The following is a 17,559-nucleotide window of genomic DNA, read 5'->3' as shown; positions in this document are numbered from 1 at the left end:
TCCCCTACTGGATGAGAGTCTCTGAATTTCTTTCTTCTTGGACAGAGAAGGAATAGAGACTCAGATAGTCCAGATAATAAAATAGTCTTCTGCATCAACGTATTTACCTGACACATTTTCTGTTCTCATTTTACCAAACCATGCACAGATTCCAGGAACGTTACATTTGTTAGGGGTTCCTGTTACCTCTTTCTGCCCAAGAAACCACTCTGAATATTAGTACTCAAAACAGTGACAACACTTATTTCGTAATTTGGTCAGAGCTCTGTGGGGACAGCAGCTCTCTGGTCCACTCATGTCAGCTGGGGCAACTTGAGGCTGTCATGTCTGACAGTTGATATTAGCTAACAGGTGGGACCCTCAGCTGGGGTTGTAGCCAGAACATGTGGCTATATGTGGCATCTAGGTGGGGCATCTAGGCTTCCTCCCAGCATGGTACCCATGCTCATAGTCCAAATGTTCCAACAAAACTAGACAAAACTATTTTGCCTTAGAAGTCACAGTGCTACTTCCAAATTAATCACAGGCTCACTCAAAGGGAGGAAAAATAGATCTCACCTCTTGATGAAGGAAAGCTAACATCATATTGCAAAAAGACCATGTGAGATCTGCCATCTCTACAAAATATAACCTACTCCAATTTGTTTTCTAGAAACTAGTAAATTGAAGTACAGACATGCTTCAGATGAAATCCTTCATTCTATAGCTATTACTTGAGATTTTATAATCAAGACACCAAATTTGTTAAGTTTATATTTGTAAGTATTGCCATATGGTTGGATGGGCCAACATAAAAGTAACTAAAATGAATTTAGGCTTGGGACTTTGCATGGATTTGGGGTGCAGGAAAAATATCTAGGCATGATAAATTACCCATTTCTTTCCTCAGTGCATAAGAGGAGGCTAAACACTTGATGAAACTGTATCAAACACCTTTAGGGTATGATATTATCATTTCTTAAACTGCTACTTTGGCAAATACGAAGACCAGAACTGTTAAATTATACTCTGCTGTTAACAAAACTCCTATCTATACAGCAAACTTTGTACTAAAGTAACCGTGAAACATAATCTCAAGCTTACTGAGACAAAGAAAAATCAAAATCCTCCTAAAACATGCAAAATAAAGTTTAAATTTTTCACAATGGATTGGAAAAAGACTTGAGTTCTAGATCTGTCTCTGTCCTTTGCTAGCTATGGAGTCTTAGGCAAATATTTTTTCTCTAAGATTTGATTTCTTAACCAAAAGTCAGAAAATTGAATGAGTAAAACATGTCAAGTTCTTTTCCCCTCTAATCTTTGCTCACTTAAAGTGACATAGGACCCACTGATTAAATTTAGCACAGTTTCTTTGCTTTACAAAACTTTTGAGCCTTGTCATCCATGAGTACTGCAGTGTCTTAGGAGCCAGAAGTCTCTTAGCTGTCATATGGAAGAAAAAGATATCCTCAGAGAAAGAAGATTTTGTTGACCATAGAGTATGATTACAATGATGACCAAAAAAAAAAAAAAAAAAAAAAAACGCAAAAGAGAAAAATTAGCCCTTCCTGAAATTCCCACGCGACCTCAGATCTAAGAGGCGGCATCAGGAATGATGCAGGAAGCCCTTGCTCTCAGCAACTTGAGTAACATTCAAGGAAGCAGATTGTGGACTTAGTTGTCCTGTGTCTCAAATGTAACATCATCACTACCTAGCTGTATGGATTTGAACATCGTAATTCTTAAGTTACCCATGAATCAGTTTCCTTATCTGTTAAAAAAAAAAAAAAAAGGAAAAAAATAGCATCCTAAACCATTATGATGTTTTAAGGATAAAATAAGCCAATGCATAAAACGTTTAGCAGTTTCTGGCACACAATAACCACTTAATAAGCACAAGCCCTATGAATAGCTCAGCTATTCTGGCTTGTCAATAGACAATCCCCTCTTGACAAAATGGGTCTATAATCATTCTCTAAAAGAAGAATCAGGGAAGAACCATTAAGAAAACTTACCAAACAAATTTTATTTTTGTTGCTAGTGTTAAGAATGGTCACACATATCCATGAACCAGAATAAAAAATCCAGAAATTGACATCAGCATATGAAATACAATGATTGAAAAAAATTAAAATTTATATTTGTTTGACTCTGGGAAAATTGGTTATACAAATATTAGGAGATTCTGTAACATCAAGAAAAAAATACAGAAAGAACATAACTTGTAGTTGACCTTCTTTCTCTCCATCTAAAGTAGGAAACTATTGATTCCCATATTGAATGTGGCTCCTCTTCATTCAGATACTAGGTAACTCCTGAAAGATTGATACCATGTTGTGGTTTTAAATGAGTTGTTATTAAGAGAAAAAAGTAAAGAGTTTTTTAAAACCATACTATATCCAAACCAGGAAATTAACACTGATAGAATACTATTGAAACTAACCTGCAAATGTTATTAAAATTCCTCCACCTTCCCATTAGTGTTTTTTCTAGCATAGGATTAATTAATATTTCCACATTACATTTGATAGTAATACTTCCTTGGTCTCTTTGAGTCAGAAACAGTTCCTTTATCTATTATTCTCCTGGACACTTTAGAAAAGTACTTGCCAGTGATTTTATAAAACATCTTTTAACTTGGATTTGTTTGATGTTTCCTTAAAATTAGGTTTAAGGTATACTTTTCGGCAGTAAAACCTCAGAAGTGATGCTGTAATCATGCCACTGTATCGTATCAAAAGGCACACAATGTTCATAAGTCTCATTAGTGATGATGTCCACCTTGATCACTTGTTTTACGTGCTATCTCCCAGTTTTCTCCACTACAGAGCTACTATTTTCTTTTTGGTTATTCATATATATCTTGATGGAAGGTACTTTGACACTATGCAAATATCTTGTTTCTCATCATACTGTAACCCCATACTTTTAGCATCCCATGATTCTTGCCTAAAAAAATTACTACTTAGGTCTTTACTAAAAGGCAACTCTGTATTTCCATCTTAACTTTATTCCATCATGCTGCCTAGTTTCTTGCATTTGTTTAATTAGTTCAAGTGTTTATTGATATCAGTATGGACTCATGGTTATTTATATTATTTTATGAGTTATAATCCACTGGGATCCCAGAGTTGGCCAATGGGATCCAATTTAGTTTCTGTGCCCTTTCAACATGACCCCTTCAGTTTTTGAGAACTTTCTTGTATTCTGGCACAGCATGCTTCAAGCTTATTTTGGGCTTTCCCTGCCCCAGGATTCCCTGGTCCCAACCATTCTTTAAGGGTTCTTCTACCTTTTAAATTTAACAACGGTATTTATAAATAGTATCTGTGTGCTAGATGTGTTCATTTTTACCTGTGTATCATTGCTCTCAGGCCCTCTCAGGGAACAGAGCCAGGCAGAATTGGCATATATAATACACATATAAAATTTACTTCTATATTTACCCATTGCATGTTTATTAAAAACCATACATATTATAATCCAACACAACAGGGTTCATTCTATATTTCCCTCATTCCTTATTAGTGGTTTCTATCTTAGATAATGAGAAAACTGGCTGTCATTATTCACAATATACATAATTATTTTCTCAGTCCTATTATATACACAGATTAGCTTCAGAATTGTGAAAAAAACACAGATTTACTAGATATTGTCCAATGTACATGTACAGTTATTTTTGTCTTCAGTCTTATATAGTCAAATACTATTTTCCAAAATTACTTGCATTCATGATTTCTTCCTCACTCTCCTTCACTTTAGTTATGTAATTTATAAGATAATTTGTTATTGTCCGTGTTGAATGTTGCATTGCTCATACATTTGAGTATACTTATTTAATTCTTGGCATGTGAAACATTAAGATGTAAGAGTCGAGATTATTCAAATAGATATTATCAGAGTGTGCTTCCTCCTATTCCTTTTATCCTATTGGCACATTTTTTCACCTATCTCTACCCACATATTTTAGGTAACCTATCAATTTATAAAAGAGTTTTGTACTTTGAGAAATAAGTTTAAAACTTGAAATATGGTTGATGTGGCAAATTACAAACATTACTTTTATTAACTTGAGTATTGTGATGTTACTTTATAAGTGTGTGTTTGTGTGTGTGTGTGCATAGCTTTTCATTTATGGTTCTTGGCTCATAATTACCATAACCTTTGTTATAATGTTGGGGCACTTTAGGCCTCAGAAAACAATTTCTCTTTCCGAACTTCTCCTGCCCTCCTTCTACCAGCCTAAGGTAGGATTCTAACCTTCCTCCACCTTTTTGTTAACAGGCCATCAGACCCTCATTTTAGAACAGTCCAGTCCCATACCCTGGAGGAAGAAATGCTGCACAGATAGACCAAGAAAGATGTGGACAGACAGGCTTCGCTGGGTATCACTGCTTAGCCTGTTAGTATTAGAGTATATCCTTTGTGTCCAATCACATTTCTTCACGGTTATCGATCATGCCTATTCAATGAAATCTTCATAAAAGGCCCAACAGGACAAGGTTCAGAGAGCTGAACACATGGAGGCTGACAGGAAGGTAAAGAATAACTCATCTGTGTGCAGGGGAGGCCAGCACACCCCAACTCCATGGGGACAGAAGCTCCTGCTCTCAGGACCCCTTCAGACCTTGCCCTATGGATCTCTTCATCTGGAGGTTTATTTGTATCCTTTAAAATACCCTTTGTCATAGATTTAAGTAAGTGTTTTACTGAGTTCTGTGAGTTGCTCTAGGAAATTAATCAAACCTGAGGAGAGGATTGTGAAAACTCCAGTTTATAGCCAGCCCATTGGAAGCACAGACAAAGCAACCTCGAGTTTGCCACTGTCATTGGAAGTGGCAAGGGGAGGAGTCTTGGGAACCAAGCCTCCAACGTGTGGGGCTCGATAGCATGCCAGATACATCATGTAGGAAATGAAGTAGAGGACACTCAGCTTATGTCCACTGCAGAATTTATTGCTAGTTTGGTGTGTGGGGTAAACCTCCTCCCTGACATTTGCTCATGGAAGCCTTCTGTGTGAATTCTTGTTGTGGTATGAGAGCAGAGGAAAAATGGCTTCAGTTTTTCCATATTCAGAGGTACCTACAGCAACTGCTCCTTTCCCTTCCTCTTCCATCCCATACCCACCTAAGTTCAACAAAGAAGAATTTGGTTGTGTGCAAAAAAAAAAAAAAATCTCTATTTCAAGAAAACGAGACCAAACCATAACCCCCCAAATATATTGTAATTCATTCTTCCATTCATTTGTTCATTCATGCATTGATTTAGTCATTTAAAGTTTTACAATCAAGCAAGTTTTGACACATATTTTAAAGCAAATCATTATGAAAACTTAAAACTTACGAAACAGAATTCCAACACTTAGGATTCCAAAAAGGATGGATTTTTGGAGACTCACCATTGAAGTTAACATTGCGGATATACTTCAGCAACTTCTTGCCTCCAGCTTGCTCCATCTCTGGACAGACACCCCGGTAGTCAGCACAGAGATCCTTGTTCATGTGGTGAAGGGCATGAGCCATAGCATAGACCGCGTCAATCACAAACTGGACTTTACCCTCCTGCTCATAGTTGGAATCTTTTCCAATTCTCTCCTGTCCTGCACATTAAAACAAGAAACACACACACACAAATTGGCATTGAGTAGAATGTCTAAATTTAAAAGTAAATTTTCAGTTATGCTTAAAGAAAACACTGCTGCGACAACTACAGTAATTCAAGTCACATTTGCCTACCATGTGATAGCCAGCTGGTATCCATATCTAGCTATCACGTTAGGTTTCTCTAATAGTTTGTAGTATTTTACTTTGTGACGCCTTACCTGCTATTCAAAATATAGTGGTCCCTTAGAATAAAAGGATAATTGAGATTAGAAGCTGGGTTGCCACACTCAAGTCTGAAAAGCTTGCTTACTCTAGAAAGATCAACTGGATAATGACAGAAAACAAACTAAATTCCACACCTGAACTCATTACCTTCTACATACCTATTGTACCGTCTCAACTGTCGCCTGTCTCAATTGTTAGTATTACTGGAGATTCAGATGCTCAGGCTAGAAACACTGATGTCAATTTTCTTTCTCTTCTCTTTCACAATCCCTGCTCTCACATATGTAAGTCTAATAAATTCTAGCAGTTCTACCTGTGAAATACTGAAGAGTTTCAAACACTCCACCAATGGCCTATTTATGCCTCCTACCATTTTCCATCAGGTGCAAAGCTCAATATCTCCTTTCATCCATTCATTCCTCCATATTCACCTTTACAAACTATTGAGTTAGTCCCACCATTCCCACACTAATAATCCTTCAATGGCTCTCTACTGCCTACAGATTAAATCCAGATCCCTTTTACTGGTAACAGAGGATATTTATCATTTTGCTCCCATCTGCCTAATGATGATAACAACTGATATTGACTAAGTCCCCACACTGTGTTGAAAGCTGTGGATGTGGAATTTTTATGTCATCATCACTTTGTGAGGTAATTTTTTTTCTCCTTATGATACTGATGGGAAAGCTGAGCCTTATAGAGATTAAATCACCTTCCAAAGGTCATTTACAGGTAGAGCAATGATGATGGCCCAGGCTTGTCAGATCCCAACGCCCACATTCTTCTCATTACCTGGGCCCTGCCTACCCTCTCACATTTATTTTCCTTTACTCTTCCACATAGGTGTGACTATTGTTGCTGTTAAACTATCTTTGCTCATGTTGTTTACTTTGCCAGGGAGATCCTTCCTCTTTGCTTCCACCATCATACTTAATTCCCAACTGTTTGTCACACTGAGGCACTCAATTGCAATTCAACATTCCTGTAAAACATTTCAAAACTTGCTTATAGCATTGTCAATAGAATCATATTTTAATGCTCTACCAGGTGTCCAAGACATTCTTCTTGGTTTTACCCTTGGAACCCCACCATTGAACATAGCATTTAGCATCTAGTAGATATTAAATAACACTTGTTGCATTAAATTATGCATTCATTAAGTACATGACACCAGCAGCTCTCTCTAGACCTCTGTCTCTCTATGAAGAATAATTATCCACAAATTGCATTTCACTTTCACATCAATATTTTCCAAATTGTTTTCTATGGCACATTTGTGTAGTGAAGAAACAATAAGAGTTCTACAACCTCAACCCCTTTTCCTGCAAAACACACAAAGGTTTCCCAACAGCCACTGTGCTAGAAAGTTTTAGGTTTCTTCACTGAGAGACTTTTCCAGAACATTTAACATTATACATTAAACGTAGTCTCCAAGAGAGAAATTTAGAATTTCCCAAATTTACTTGAATTTGTATTTTTCCATTTCAGAGCACCATTAATATCTCATATGCCAGAGAGCTGTGTTTTATATGTATCTCATTTAAATACCAAATCAACTTTATGCTCACTTCCTGTCACGGGATCTAGGGTTTTTCAGTGTATATAGTATAGGATTTTTTAAAAAAAGATAAAATTTATCATGAATTTATGCAGCTACTTCCCATTCAAATTCCGGACTACAGAGTTTTTGCTTAACCTTGACACTCTTAAATCTCTACTTCCTTTCTCTCATGAGGAAAATCTTGGTTCTCAATGATAGCGCTATGATTATTCATTTGCTTTATCCCATAATATATAGATAACATTCTTAGAATAACAATCATGTCTAACTAATAGTCTAAAAAGTATAGAACAGCCTTCTGCATATACCTGTATGTGTTTTTCAGTTTTTGCCTGAGTATTTTGGAGAAGAATTTTGAGAAGTAGAAGAGCTTTGTCAAAGAGTAAATGCATGTGTATTTTTTAAATATATATTGGCAAACTGCACTCTAAAAGGATCACATCATTTTGCTATCCCACCAGCAATGGATGAGAATATTTGTTTCTTTGCAACCTCAGCAACAGAGTATGCTGTCGAACTTTAATTTGCGTCAATCAGGTACATGAGAAATGCTACCCCAGTGTATTTTTATTTGCATTTTTCTTGTTATAAAGGAAATTGAGCTTCTTTCATAAGGAAAGATGCAACTTGTTTCTTGTTTCTGTAAACTGTTCATAAACAAACCAATTCTGATAAAAAATTACTGGCCATTTTCTTCTGTATTTAAAATTAATTAGATATATTAACTCCTTGAGATTAAATTGCAAATATTTTTCCCACTTTGTCATTATTCTTTTACCTCCTTTAGGTATCTTTTTCCACATAAAAATTTATTCCTTTTTTCGAATAAAATGTATTGATTTAGTTTTCTCTTAATATATCTGGATTTTGAATCATGGAAAAAATGAGCCCACTTCCAGAGTACAGAAGTTTTCATCCATGTTTTCTCTTAGTACTCATATAATTTTTTAAGTTAAATATTTGACTCACTTGGAATGTATTTTGTTATGCAATGTGAGAAATGAATCAAAATTTTATATTTTACCATATAGCTATGCAGTTATTGCAATATATGACAGTTCACCTTCTCTTGCTGATTTGAGGTTCTGCCTTTACTATATGTTAAATTTCCAAATGACTGGGTCCATTTATGGATTTTTAAAATCTGTTTCATGGTTTACTTTCTCTATCCATGCACCAAACCAGAGTTTCACTTATAAAGGCTTTATAACATATTTTAATAACTGACACAGCAAGCCCCTCTGTGCCAGATTTGTTGATTTTTAAAGATTTTTCTGAATAATTCATTTCCTCAAATAAAATTTATTAACCATTATCTTCAGAAAGAAAATCTAGCAACGTGGTGGTCCTTTCATTGGGTTTTCGTTGTATTTAAAAATAAACTCGCCTAGAACAGAAGCCTTGCTGAGGTTGAATCTTCCTATCTGTACCTTCATTTGCTCAAGTCTACTTTTGCTTCTCTCAATAGTGTTTAAAGTTTTCTCATACAGGTTTTGAATGTTTCTTGCAAAGTTAGCCACGATGTTTTATTCATTTTTGCTATTATAAGTGTGGCGTTATTTTTCATGAATCGTTTTATTGGTATTTCATCGTATATATAAAAGCTACTCTTTGCTACGTTGTGGCTGTTTTACTGTTTTCCAACTTTCTGTTATGAAAAATTTCAAACATAGAGCAAGGTTAAAAGAACTTTAGAGTGAACCCACTAACTAAATTCTAATATTACCATTTTACTATATTTATTTTATAAGGCTATTCATTTTTAATATTAATTTTATAACCTGCTACTTTACAAATTGCTCTTATTTTTTATAGAACTTAGAAAAAGCAATCTTGGAGGCATTTTGACCATTATAAAATATACACTATGAAATAGGTTCAGACTAATAATTGAGGGGAGCCATTTCCAAACTATACTAATAAAGACAATCATCCTGGAAAGAATGCCTTGAAAAATAATTGCATTATTTTACATAATAAAATATTTTATTATCTGTGAAACATTGCAGGCTTTATCCCTTTCTCAGAGAGTCTCCAGGTATGTTAACATATTAAAGGCTCTGAGAAGACTTACGCATTAAATTTGTCTTTGGAGTGAATAGGACTTGAAAATGTAGCCTTACATCAACAAAATCAGAAGTGACAAGTTTATGTTTCATAAAAAGGATTTAAGCTTTATTTTCCTTAGTATGGCAGTCACAATTACTTGCCAATCTCAGAGTCTTTGACTACTCATATACCATCCCTACTCCTTGTCTCCCAACTGAAATCTGATTCTGTTCAGATATCGGAGGCCACCAATGGGAGTGAGGATTTCTGGACTTTTCACTGAGTTAATCCTGATTTGTCTAAGCCAATCCAATCTCCTCTGCAAGGACTGGTGTAGGAAGGAACATGGGATAGGATACAATTCTAGCCAATGAGATATAAAGAAAGAGTTTGCTGGAGAACTTCTGAGAAAGTTTTTTATTCTTACAAAGAGATTAGTTAATTGTATCAAAAATCCCCCCTATCGCAACCTGTCCACACACTCTGCAACTACTCTAGTCATTTTGTAGTCCTGAAGAAACAATAGCAAACCGATGACAACAGGGTAAATACTTGATAGGGAAGTGAAGATGCAACTGAACCGTGAGTTAGCCAAACTTGAAATCACCCTCCACTAGGTCTTCCAAGTAATACATGAAATGGTTCAGCCACTTACTAAAGCTTGATCGTCAATATTTTCCAGGTTTATTTAAATACTACACTTCTTATTCATATACCCATTTACAAAATTCTAAGGGACTAGCATTAAACACACCCACACACACACTGAAATACAGTGTTAAGAAATATTTTCAACAACATAGCTTGAAGTGGACCAAAGAAAAAGCAGCTTTTCTTCAATTAATTCTCCGTTAACAGGACATTGTTTTGATCTCTGTGATTTAATGAGACATTATTATATTCTTTATTTGGAGGAAGTTCGTCCTTTTCATTACGTTTTCTAGGAAAGAGTCTGTGGTTTAGATAAAATGAGAACTCTGAAGCATTATCTTTTTCCTCTCTGGTGTGCAAAGCTTACCTTTTCAAGTCTCCTGATTTTCTTATCTATTATTACTTTTGCCCAAAGGGTCCAGTATTTATCTTTAAAAGGCACACTCTTTTAACCTTCTGTTGAATTAATTGTCAGTTGCATTACATAAGAATAACCCATACATTCTTTCACTCTCAGAATTTCTAATGGTCATGCTATGGGGAAGATCTTTTCTTTGAAATACCTGTTTAATTTGCCCATTTCAGCTTACTGCTTCCTCAGAATATATGCCTTAGATAAAATGTATCAGCAAATTATTAGGATAAAAAAGATATGGAAAATGAAAGATATAATGGATTTGAAATTGTTAATAAAAAAAAAAAAAAAATCCTGGCCAGGCACGGTAGCCAGTAATCCCAGCACTTTGGGAGGCCGAAGTGGGCGGATCACCTGAGGTCAGGAGTTCAAGACCAGCCTGGCCAACATGGTAAAACCCCGTCTGTACCAAAAATACAAAAATTAGCCAGGCTGGTGGCGTGTGCCTGAAATTCCAGCTACTCGAGAGGCTGAAACAGAATTGCCTTGAACCCAGGAGGCAGAGGCTGCAGTGAGCTGAGATTGTGCCACTGCACTTCAGCCTGGGCTACAGAATGAGAATCCATCTCAAAAAAATAAAAAATAAAAAAATTATGTTTCCAAAGGGAAACCAAAAGAAAGAGAGATGGAGTTATGGTTAGGTGAGAAAACAAATCAAAGGTGTTTACTAATGTACACTGAGACACACAGATGCTAGAAAGATTCAGCAGATTTGAACAATTGGCATAAGGCTTCTCATGTGTTTTTAAGGGAGTGAATAATTGAAATTTTTATTTCAAATATTAATTGAAGTGATTTCTTCGGAAAGTCTGATCTGAAGCTGTGTACGCTTGTGCTGGCAGTGCTTTTAGATTTTGCATTACATAATTTTATTGAATGTAAAGCCTCAAACTTAAATATTTCTTGAGGCTGAAGTCCTGAGTAGTAATAGCATATAATTAACTTAAATATTAATGGTTGGATCTATTGTAAATGATAAATGCCTTAATAAATAGTAATTGAATATATTACAAGAGCTTTGAAAAGAGAGCCAGGGCATATTTCATTTGTGACAAACTGCTATATTCTGGGTGAAGGGGACATAGGGACAGCAGGGTGGATATCCTGTAGTGTTACAGAATGTTGCTGGGTTCTAAAAGTGCTACAGTAACCTAGCAAGTCTTATTACAAAGCTGCTGCAGCTTTGTAATATTTAAAGATAAAGATAAATAGATAAATAACTATGTCGACTGGGTACTGTTCCCCTTCAAGGGTATGCATTTCTCTTTATAAAATGAATATTAATGGAAAACTAAGATTCTGTGTTATATTGAAGTTTACTTTAGTGCCATCTTTCATAGTATCCACATTTAGAGAATCCCAGAGTAAAATCCTACGGCCTTGTGAGAATTATCAATAGAAGCAAAGTCAGAAGGACTGGAATGAGCCAAAATGTCTGCAGTATTGCTGTGCCTCTATTTGCAGGTGAAGATGAGTGAGAATTGAATGTGATGAATGACTCCTGGAAAGAATGCTGGGGTTCACAGTGGGTCATAGCACCACCAGCAGCACGTGTTCATTGCGAACTTTCTGTGCACCAGGCCCTGTGGAAGCACTTTTCATGGTTTGACTTTTTAACCCTCACAGCACCCTTCTGGGACAAGTACTATTAATAATATTTTCTCCATTTGTCGTCCATTTCTTGCCTCTCTGTTACTTCGTTGCACATTATAAAAAATGAGCCAAATGGTTTCTTCCCTATCCACACAGGAAAAAGCGACACACTTGTCCTCCCAACCCCACCCTCCTTTAATTCTTTTCATTTTCGATATTAGTTTAGGGTCATAAGTAATCTAAAAGTTCATGCTGGCCATTATTTTTATTTACATCCTCTTATACCTACTGAATGTTTCAGCAGAATTTCCTGCAAGGAGGAAATGGATGGTTTTGACAACCACCATTGTATTCTTGCTTGACTTCTCTTTGGATGGAAAAGTTAATGCCCAGAACAACTAACAAAAGGCTGGCAGAGGAACGAAGAAAACAACGCAAAAAGGCCAGATGACTTAACCATTGATCTTCCAGCTTAAATGACCAAAATTTGATCGCAGTTGAACCATTAACATCCTAATGTTCTGCAGCGGAAGTACTGAGTGCTCTGCTAAAGATTCAAAAAGAATTACAGCAAAGGAAAAAAAAATGTCTAGCCAAAACCCATTATTTCTAAGCATTTTTCAACTAGGATGCTTCCTGGAGAGCTATTCATTTTCACTGAAAACGGTGTTTTCTTCTGCAATTCCATTTTCAATTTCCAGGTAAGTACAAGAAAAGATACATGCAGTGAATAAATGTGTGTTGGGAGCAGGGGGTGGATGATGAGGATGTGTTTAGGTACAATGCACACAGAGACTGAGGTTGAATGGAGGAATGTTTCCGTCTCATGTTTACACACTCCACACATGTGAAAGGTGTCCTGAGAGACTCCACCAAGGACTTTATGGCCAAGAGCAATTTGTTGTGGGTAATGCTAATCAGTTCAGTAAAGGTAAAAACACTGTTTGCTACTAAAACTGACATAAGAAAACTTAATATACCTTGTTACCAGACAAACAAACAAAACGATATGGTTTCATCAAGAAGCACATAGATTCAGTTTCAATGTCTTACATAGATTTCCTTCTCCTAAGCTTTCTTAAGCCAATTTTCTACTTCAACAATTTTGATTGGTCCTCTTCTACAAGCCATAGAATCATTGAAAAAGTATTCTTTCTAGAACTGACTTAAAGAAACATCTCTATAGATGCCTGTCCTCTTAACTCATTCCTCAGCCAAACCTCCTTCAATAAGGAGGTTGTACCACTCTGAAACTCTGTTTACGTCATCCCAGGAGTTGTATTCAGGTTGAACTTTTAGGACATTCATATATCTGTTTATTCACAAAAGCATTAAGAAGCCAGATGAAATAGTGGATCAGTTCAATTATCATCAATAGTTGCTAAAAGCATGAGATAAACGGATGATGGGAACTTTGCAGTGAATAGATCAGGTTGGTAACACTGGAATCATAGCTTAATCTTTTTTCCTCCTCCTGTTTTGTTCTTGACATTAGCCAGTTTTCTGTTTGTTAGTTTGGAAAATGGCATTATATACATATGTAGCCATGTAAACCAACAACAACAAAAAACCTTCACAAAAACATAAGTTTTCAAAGTAGAAAGGAAAATGTCACCTTGTAGTCTTGCGCCTAGGATATTCCCTCTTCTAAATATAACTACTCTCATTCCTTATGTTAATAACACACAAAATTAAGAAACAGATTTTATGTGTCTTCTAACGTGATGCAATACTAAATGTATACCACCACCTCGTAGAAATTCTGTCAAATACATAATCATATAAACACAGAAAGAAAGAAAGAGACATAGATCTGATCAAGCTCTGGATCTATGCATTAATTTACAGGAAATGCAGAAAATACAGAAAATATAAATCAAAAGTAAAATCCCATTCTCACAGAACTGTTCTGACAAATGGCAAGAAGTAAAAAGAAAAGAAGGAAACATATTTAGGTTACAAAAAAAATTGAGAAACATATCAAATAAATGTGAGATGTACAATGTATTTAGATCATGATGTGAAAAAAACAATTTTATAAAGACAGTTATGAGAGAAGGGAGAGACTAGCTATTCAATGATGATAATGAACTATTGTCTTTTGTGTGTATTATACACCTTTTGAGAGCAATTATCTCTTAAAGTTGCATGCTGAAGTATTTAAAATAAAATCATATGTAATGGTTTACTTTGAACTGGCCAATGGTGAGGGAAAAATATGTATAGGGTATATGTAAAAATAAATTGGCCAGATATTGACAGCTGTTGGGGTTCAGTGATGGATACATGGTGATTCAGTACACTACTCTTTCTGCTTTTGTGTTGGTCTGAAGGATCAGATGATGCTCATGAAAATAAAAATAAAAGAGGGAGAAGACCAGAAAAAGAGGAGGAGGAAGTAGAATAAAAAGAAGAGGAGGAGGAGGATAGAAATGAAAAGGAGGAAGAAAAAAAAGAAGATCAAGATGATATAAGGGGGAAACAGGGAGGGTGTGCGGAGGAGGCAAGAGAGGAGATGAAGTTAGTTGCATCTAAGGATATCTACCATGTACCAGACACTCTACTAAAGATGAGGGATACAGATATAAATAATAATACAACATGTTGTCAGCTTTCACAGTTCTAATCAAATACTTCTGCTGAAAACCAGGGTTTCCACTCTCATGTCAGGTCTTACAGATGCTCTTGGATTAATGTGCTCCCCATGTATCTAATTAAGGGGCACGCATATTGCAGAAGCTATGGCATATGGGAAGGTTAATCTAACTCCCACGGGACTTTAGCCCCTTCCTGGATGAAACCTAGGCATGTTGTCGGGATGGAATGATTGCATCTCACTGGTACCATGCCCCTTCACCTCCTTAAGCACACAGATAAAACATAAGGGAATTCATCTCACTTCAGAATTTGAAAGGATATTTCAGAATCATCAGTTTTATCAAAGTTTATTTTTAGAAAAGTCATACTTGAAAGTCCTAGTTAGAGCAATCAGGCAAGAGAAAGATACAAAAGGCATTTAAAGGAAATGAAATCAAACTATCTTTGTTTGAAGATGCTGTGAATTCATTCCTACAAGACCCCATAGTCTCAGCCCAAAAGCTTCCAGAACAATTTCAGCAAAGTTTCTGGATATGAAATCAATATACAAAAATTAGTAGCATTTCTATATATCAATAGCATCCAAGCTCAGTACCAAATCAAGAATGTAATCTCATTCACAATAGTCACAAAAAGTACTGAGGAACATAGCTAACCAGGGAGGTGAAAGATCTCTAAAACAACAATTACAAAACACTGCTGAAAGAAATAAGAGATGACACAAACAAATAGAAAAACATTCTATGTCCATGAATAGGAAAAATCAATACTGTTAAAATGGCCATACTGCCCAAAGCAATTTGCAAATTAAATGCTATTTCTACCCAACTACCAACGATATTCTTCACAGAATTAGAAAAAAAAAAAAAAAAAAAAAAAACTAATCTAAAAGTCATATGGAACCAAAAAGAGCCCAAATAGCCAAGGCAATCCTAAGCAAAAAGAACAAAACTGAAGGCATTACATTACACAACTTCAAGCTATACTATAAGGCTACAGTAAACCAAACAGCATAGCACTGGCACAAAAACAGACACATAGACCAATGGAAAAGCATAGAGAGCCCAAAAAATAAAGCTGCACACTTACAGCCATCTGATCTTTGACAAAGGTGACAAAAACGACCAATGGGGAAATGATCCATTCAATAAATGGTGCTGGGATAACTGGTTAGCCATATGCAGAAGATTGAAATTGTACCACCTCCTTATACCATATACAGAAATTAACCCAAGATACATAAAAACTTAAATGTGAAACTTAAAACTATAAAAACTCTTTAAGAAAATTTGGAAATGCCATTCTAGATACAGGCTCTGTCAAAAATTTTATGAAGATAACAAACGCAATTGCAACAAAAATGGACAAATGTGACCTATTTAAACTAAAGAGCCTCTACATAGCAAAAGAAACCATCAATGGAGTAAACAGACAACCCAAAAAATTGGAGAAAATATTTTCAATGTACACATCCAACAAAGGTCTAATATCCAGAATCTATAATGAACTTAAACAAATTAACAAGCAAAAACCAAATAATCTTATTAAAAAGTGGGCAAAGGACATGAATAGACACTTTTCAAAAGAAGACATATTCATGGTCAAAACACATGAAAAAATGCTCAACATCACTAATCATTAGAGAAATGTAAATCAAAACCATAATTAGATACCATCTCACACCAGTCAGAATGGCTATTATTAAATGGTCAGATGCTGGTGAGGTTGCAGAAAAAAAGGCAATGCTTACACACTTCTGGTGTGAATGTAAATTAGTCCAGCCACTGTGGAAAGCAGTTTGGTCATTTCTCAAAGAACTTAAAACAGAATTACCATTTGACCAAATAATCCCATTACCAGGTATATACCTAAAGGAACATAAATTGTTCTGACATAAAGATACATGCACACACATGTTCATGGCAGCACTATTCACAATAGCAAAGACATGGCATTGACCTGGATTCCCATCAATGGTAGACTGGATAAAGAAAATGTGGTACATATACACCATGGAATACTGTACATCTATAAAAAAAAGAATGAGATAATGTCCTTTAGTAGCAACATGGATGGAACCGAAGGCCACTATTCTAAGCACACTAATGCAGGAACAGAAAGCCAAACATTAAAGCTTCTCACTTATAAGGGGGAGCTACACATTGAGCACACATAGACACAAAGAAGGGGATAGTACAGGCTTGGGCCTATTTGAGGCTAGAGGATGAGAACTGAAAAACTATCTATTAGACACTATGCTTATTACTTGCATGACAACATAATATGTACACCAAACCCCCACGACACTCAGTTTATCTATAGAACCAAGCTGCATATGTACTCTTGAAACTAAGCTAACATTAAAATTAAAAAGCCATGATTTCACCCATTTAATCTCTAGTTGTATGTCTTATGGGTATATTGGATTAGCTCTAGTGATTGCAACCGTAAATAGGAAGGAAAAATATACATGCACATACACTGAACACCCTAAAGGCAGGTCTAGGTCTTCAAAATGTCTACATGCCCAGAATCTAAAACCAGGTCTGGCATACAGTGGACATCCAGTGAAGGTATGCTTAATAGAGGATAAAAGAATAAGTGAATGCACTGAAAAGGGAAATAAAATAATGAGAAAGTAACATCTGTAAAAATGTGAAAAAGGAAAGTTACAATGCTTCACCTTAGATAGTTGATAGTTTGGATGAAGAATATAATTCCAGAGACCAGGTAATTTCAGACAAAGATGGAGAAAATATAGCAGTACATTAAGCCTTGATATTTGAGCTCTTTATCAGGAATTGGCTTCTCAAATGGCTCAAGACTCTACCTCTCTACCTGTCACTGCTTTCACTTTTTTCAATTAATTTATTCAAGAA

At 35.7% G+C, this 17,559-nt stretch overlaps 1 protein-coding gene across 1 annotated transcript in view; it reads right to left on the bottom strand.

Moving 5' to 3' along the window:
• Window positions 1-17,559, bottom strand: part of GRM7 (glutamate metabotropic receptor 7) — a 774,864-nt gene that overhangs the window by 286,246 nt on the left and 471,059 nt on the right. The window contains exon 6 of the mRNA XM_033210519.1: window positions 5,381-5,581. Coding sequence (XP_033066410.1) covers window positions 5,381-5,581 — 201 coding nt within the window. The remainder of the gene's footprint in view (window positions 1-5,380; window positions 5,582-17,559) is intronic.

This window comes from Trachypithecus francoisi, unplaced genomic scaffold (genome assembly GCF_009764315.1).
Source record: "Trachypithecus francoisi isolate TF-2019V2 unplaced genomic scaffold, Tfra_2.0 Lachesis_group0, whole genome shotgun sequence".
Taxonomy (NCBI): Eukaryota; Metazoa; Chordata; class Mammalia; order Primates; family Cercopithecidae; genus Trachypithecus; species Trachypithecus francoisi.
Note: the sequence above shows the minus strand (reverse complement) of the source record. Positions and strands in the feature narration are given on the sequence as shown.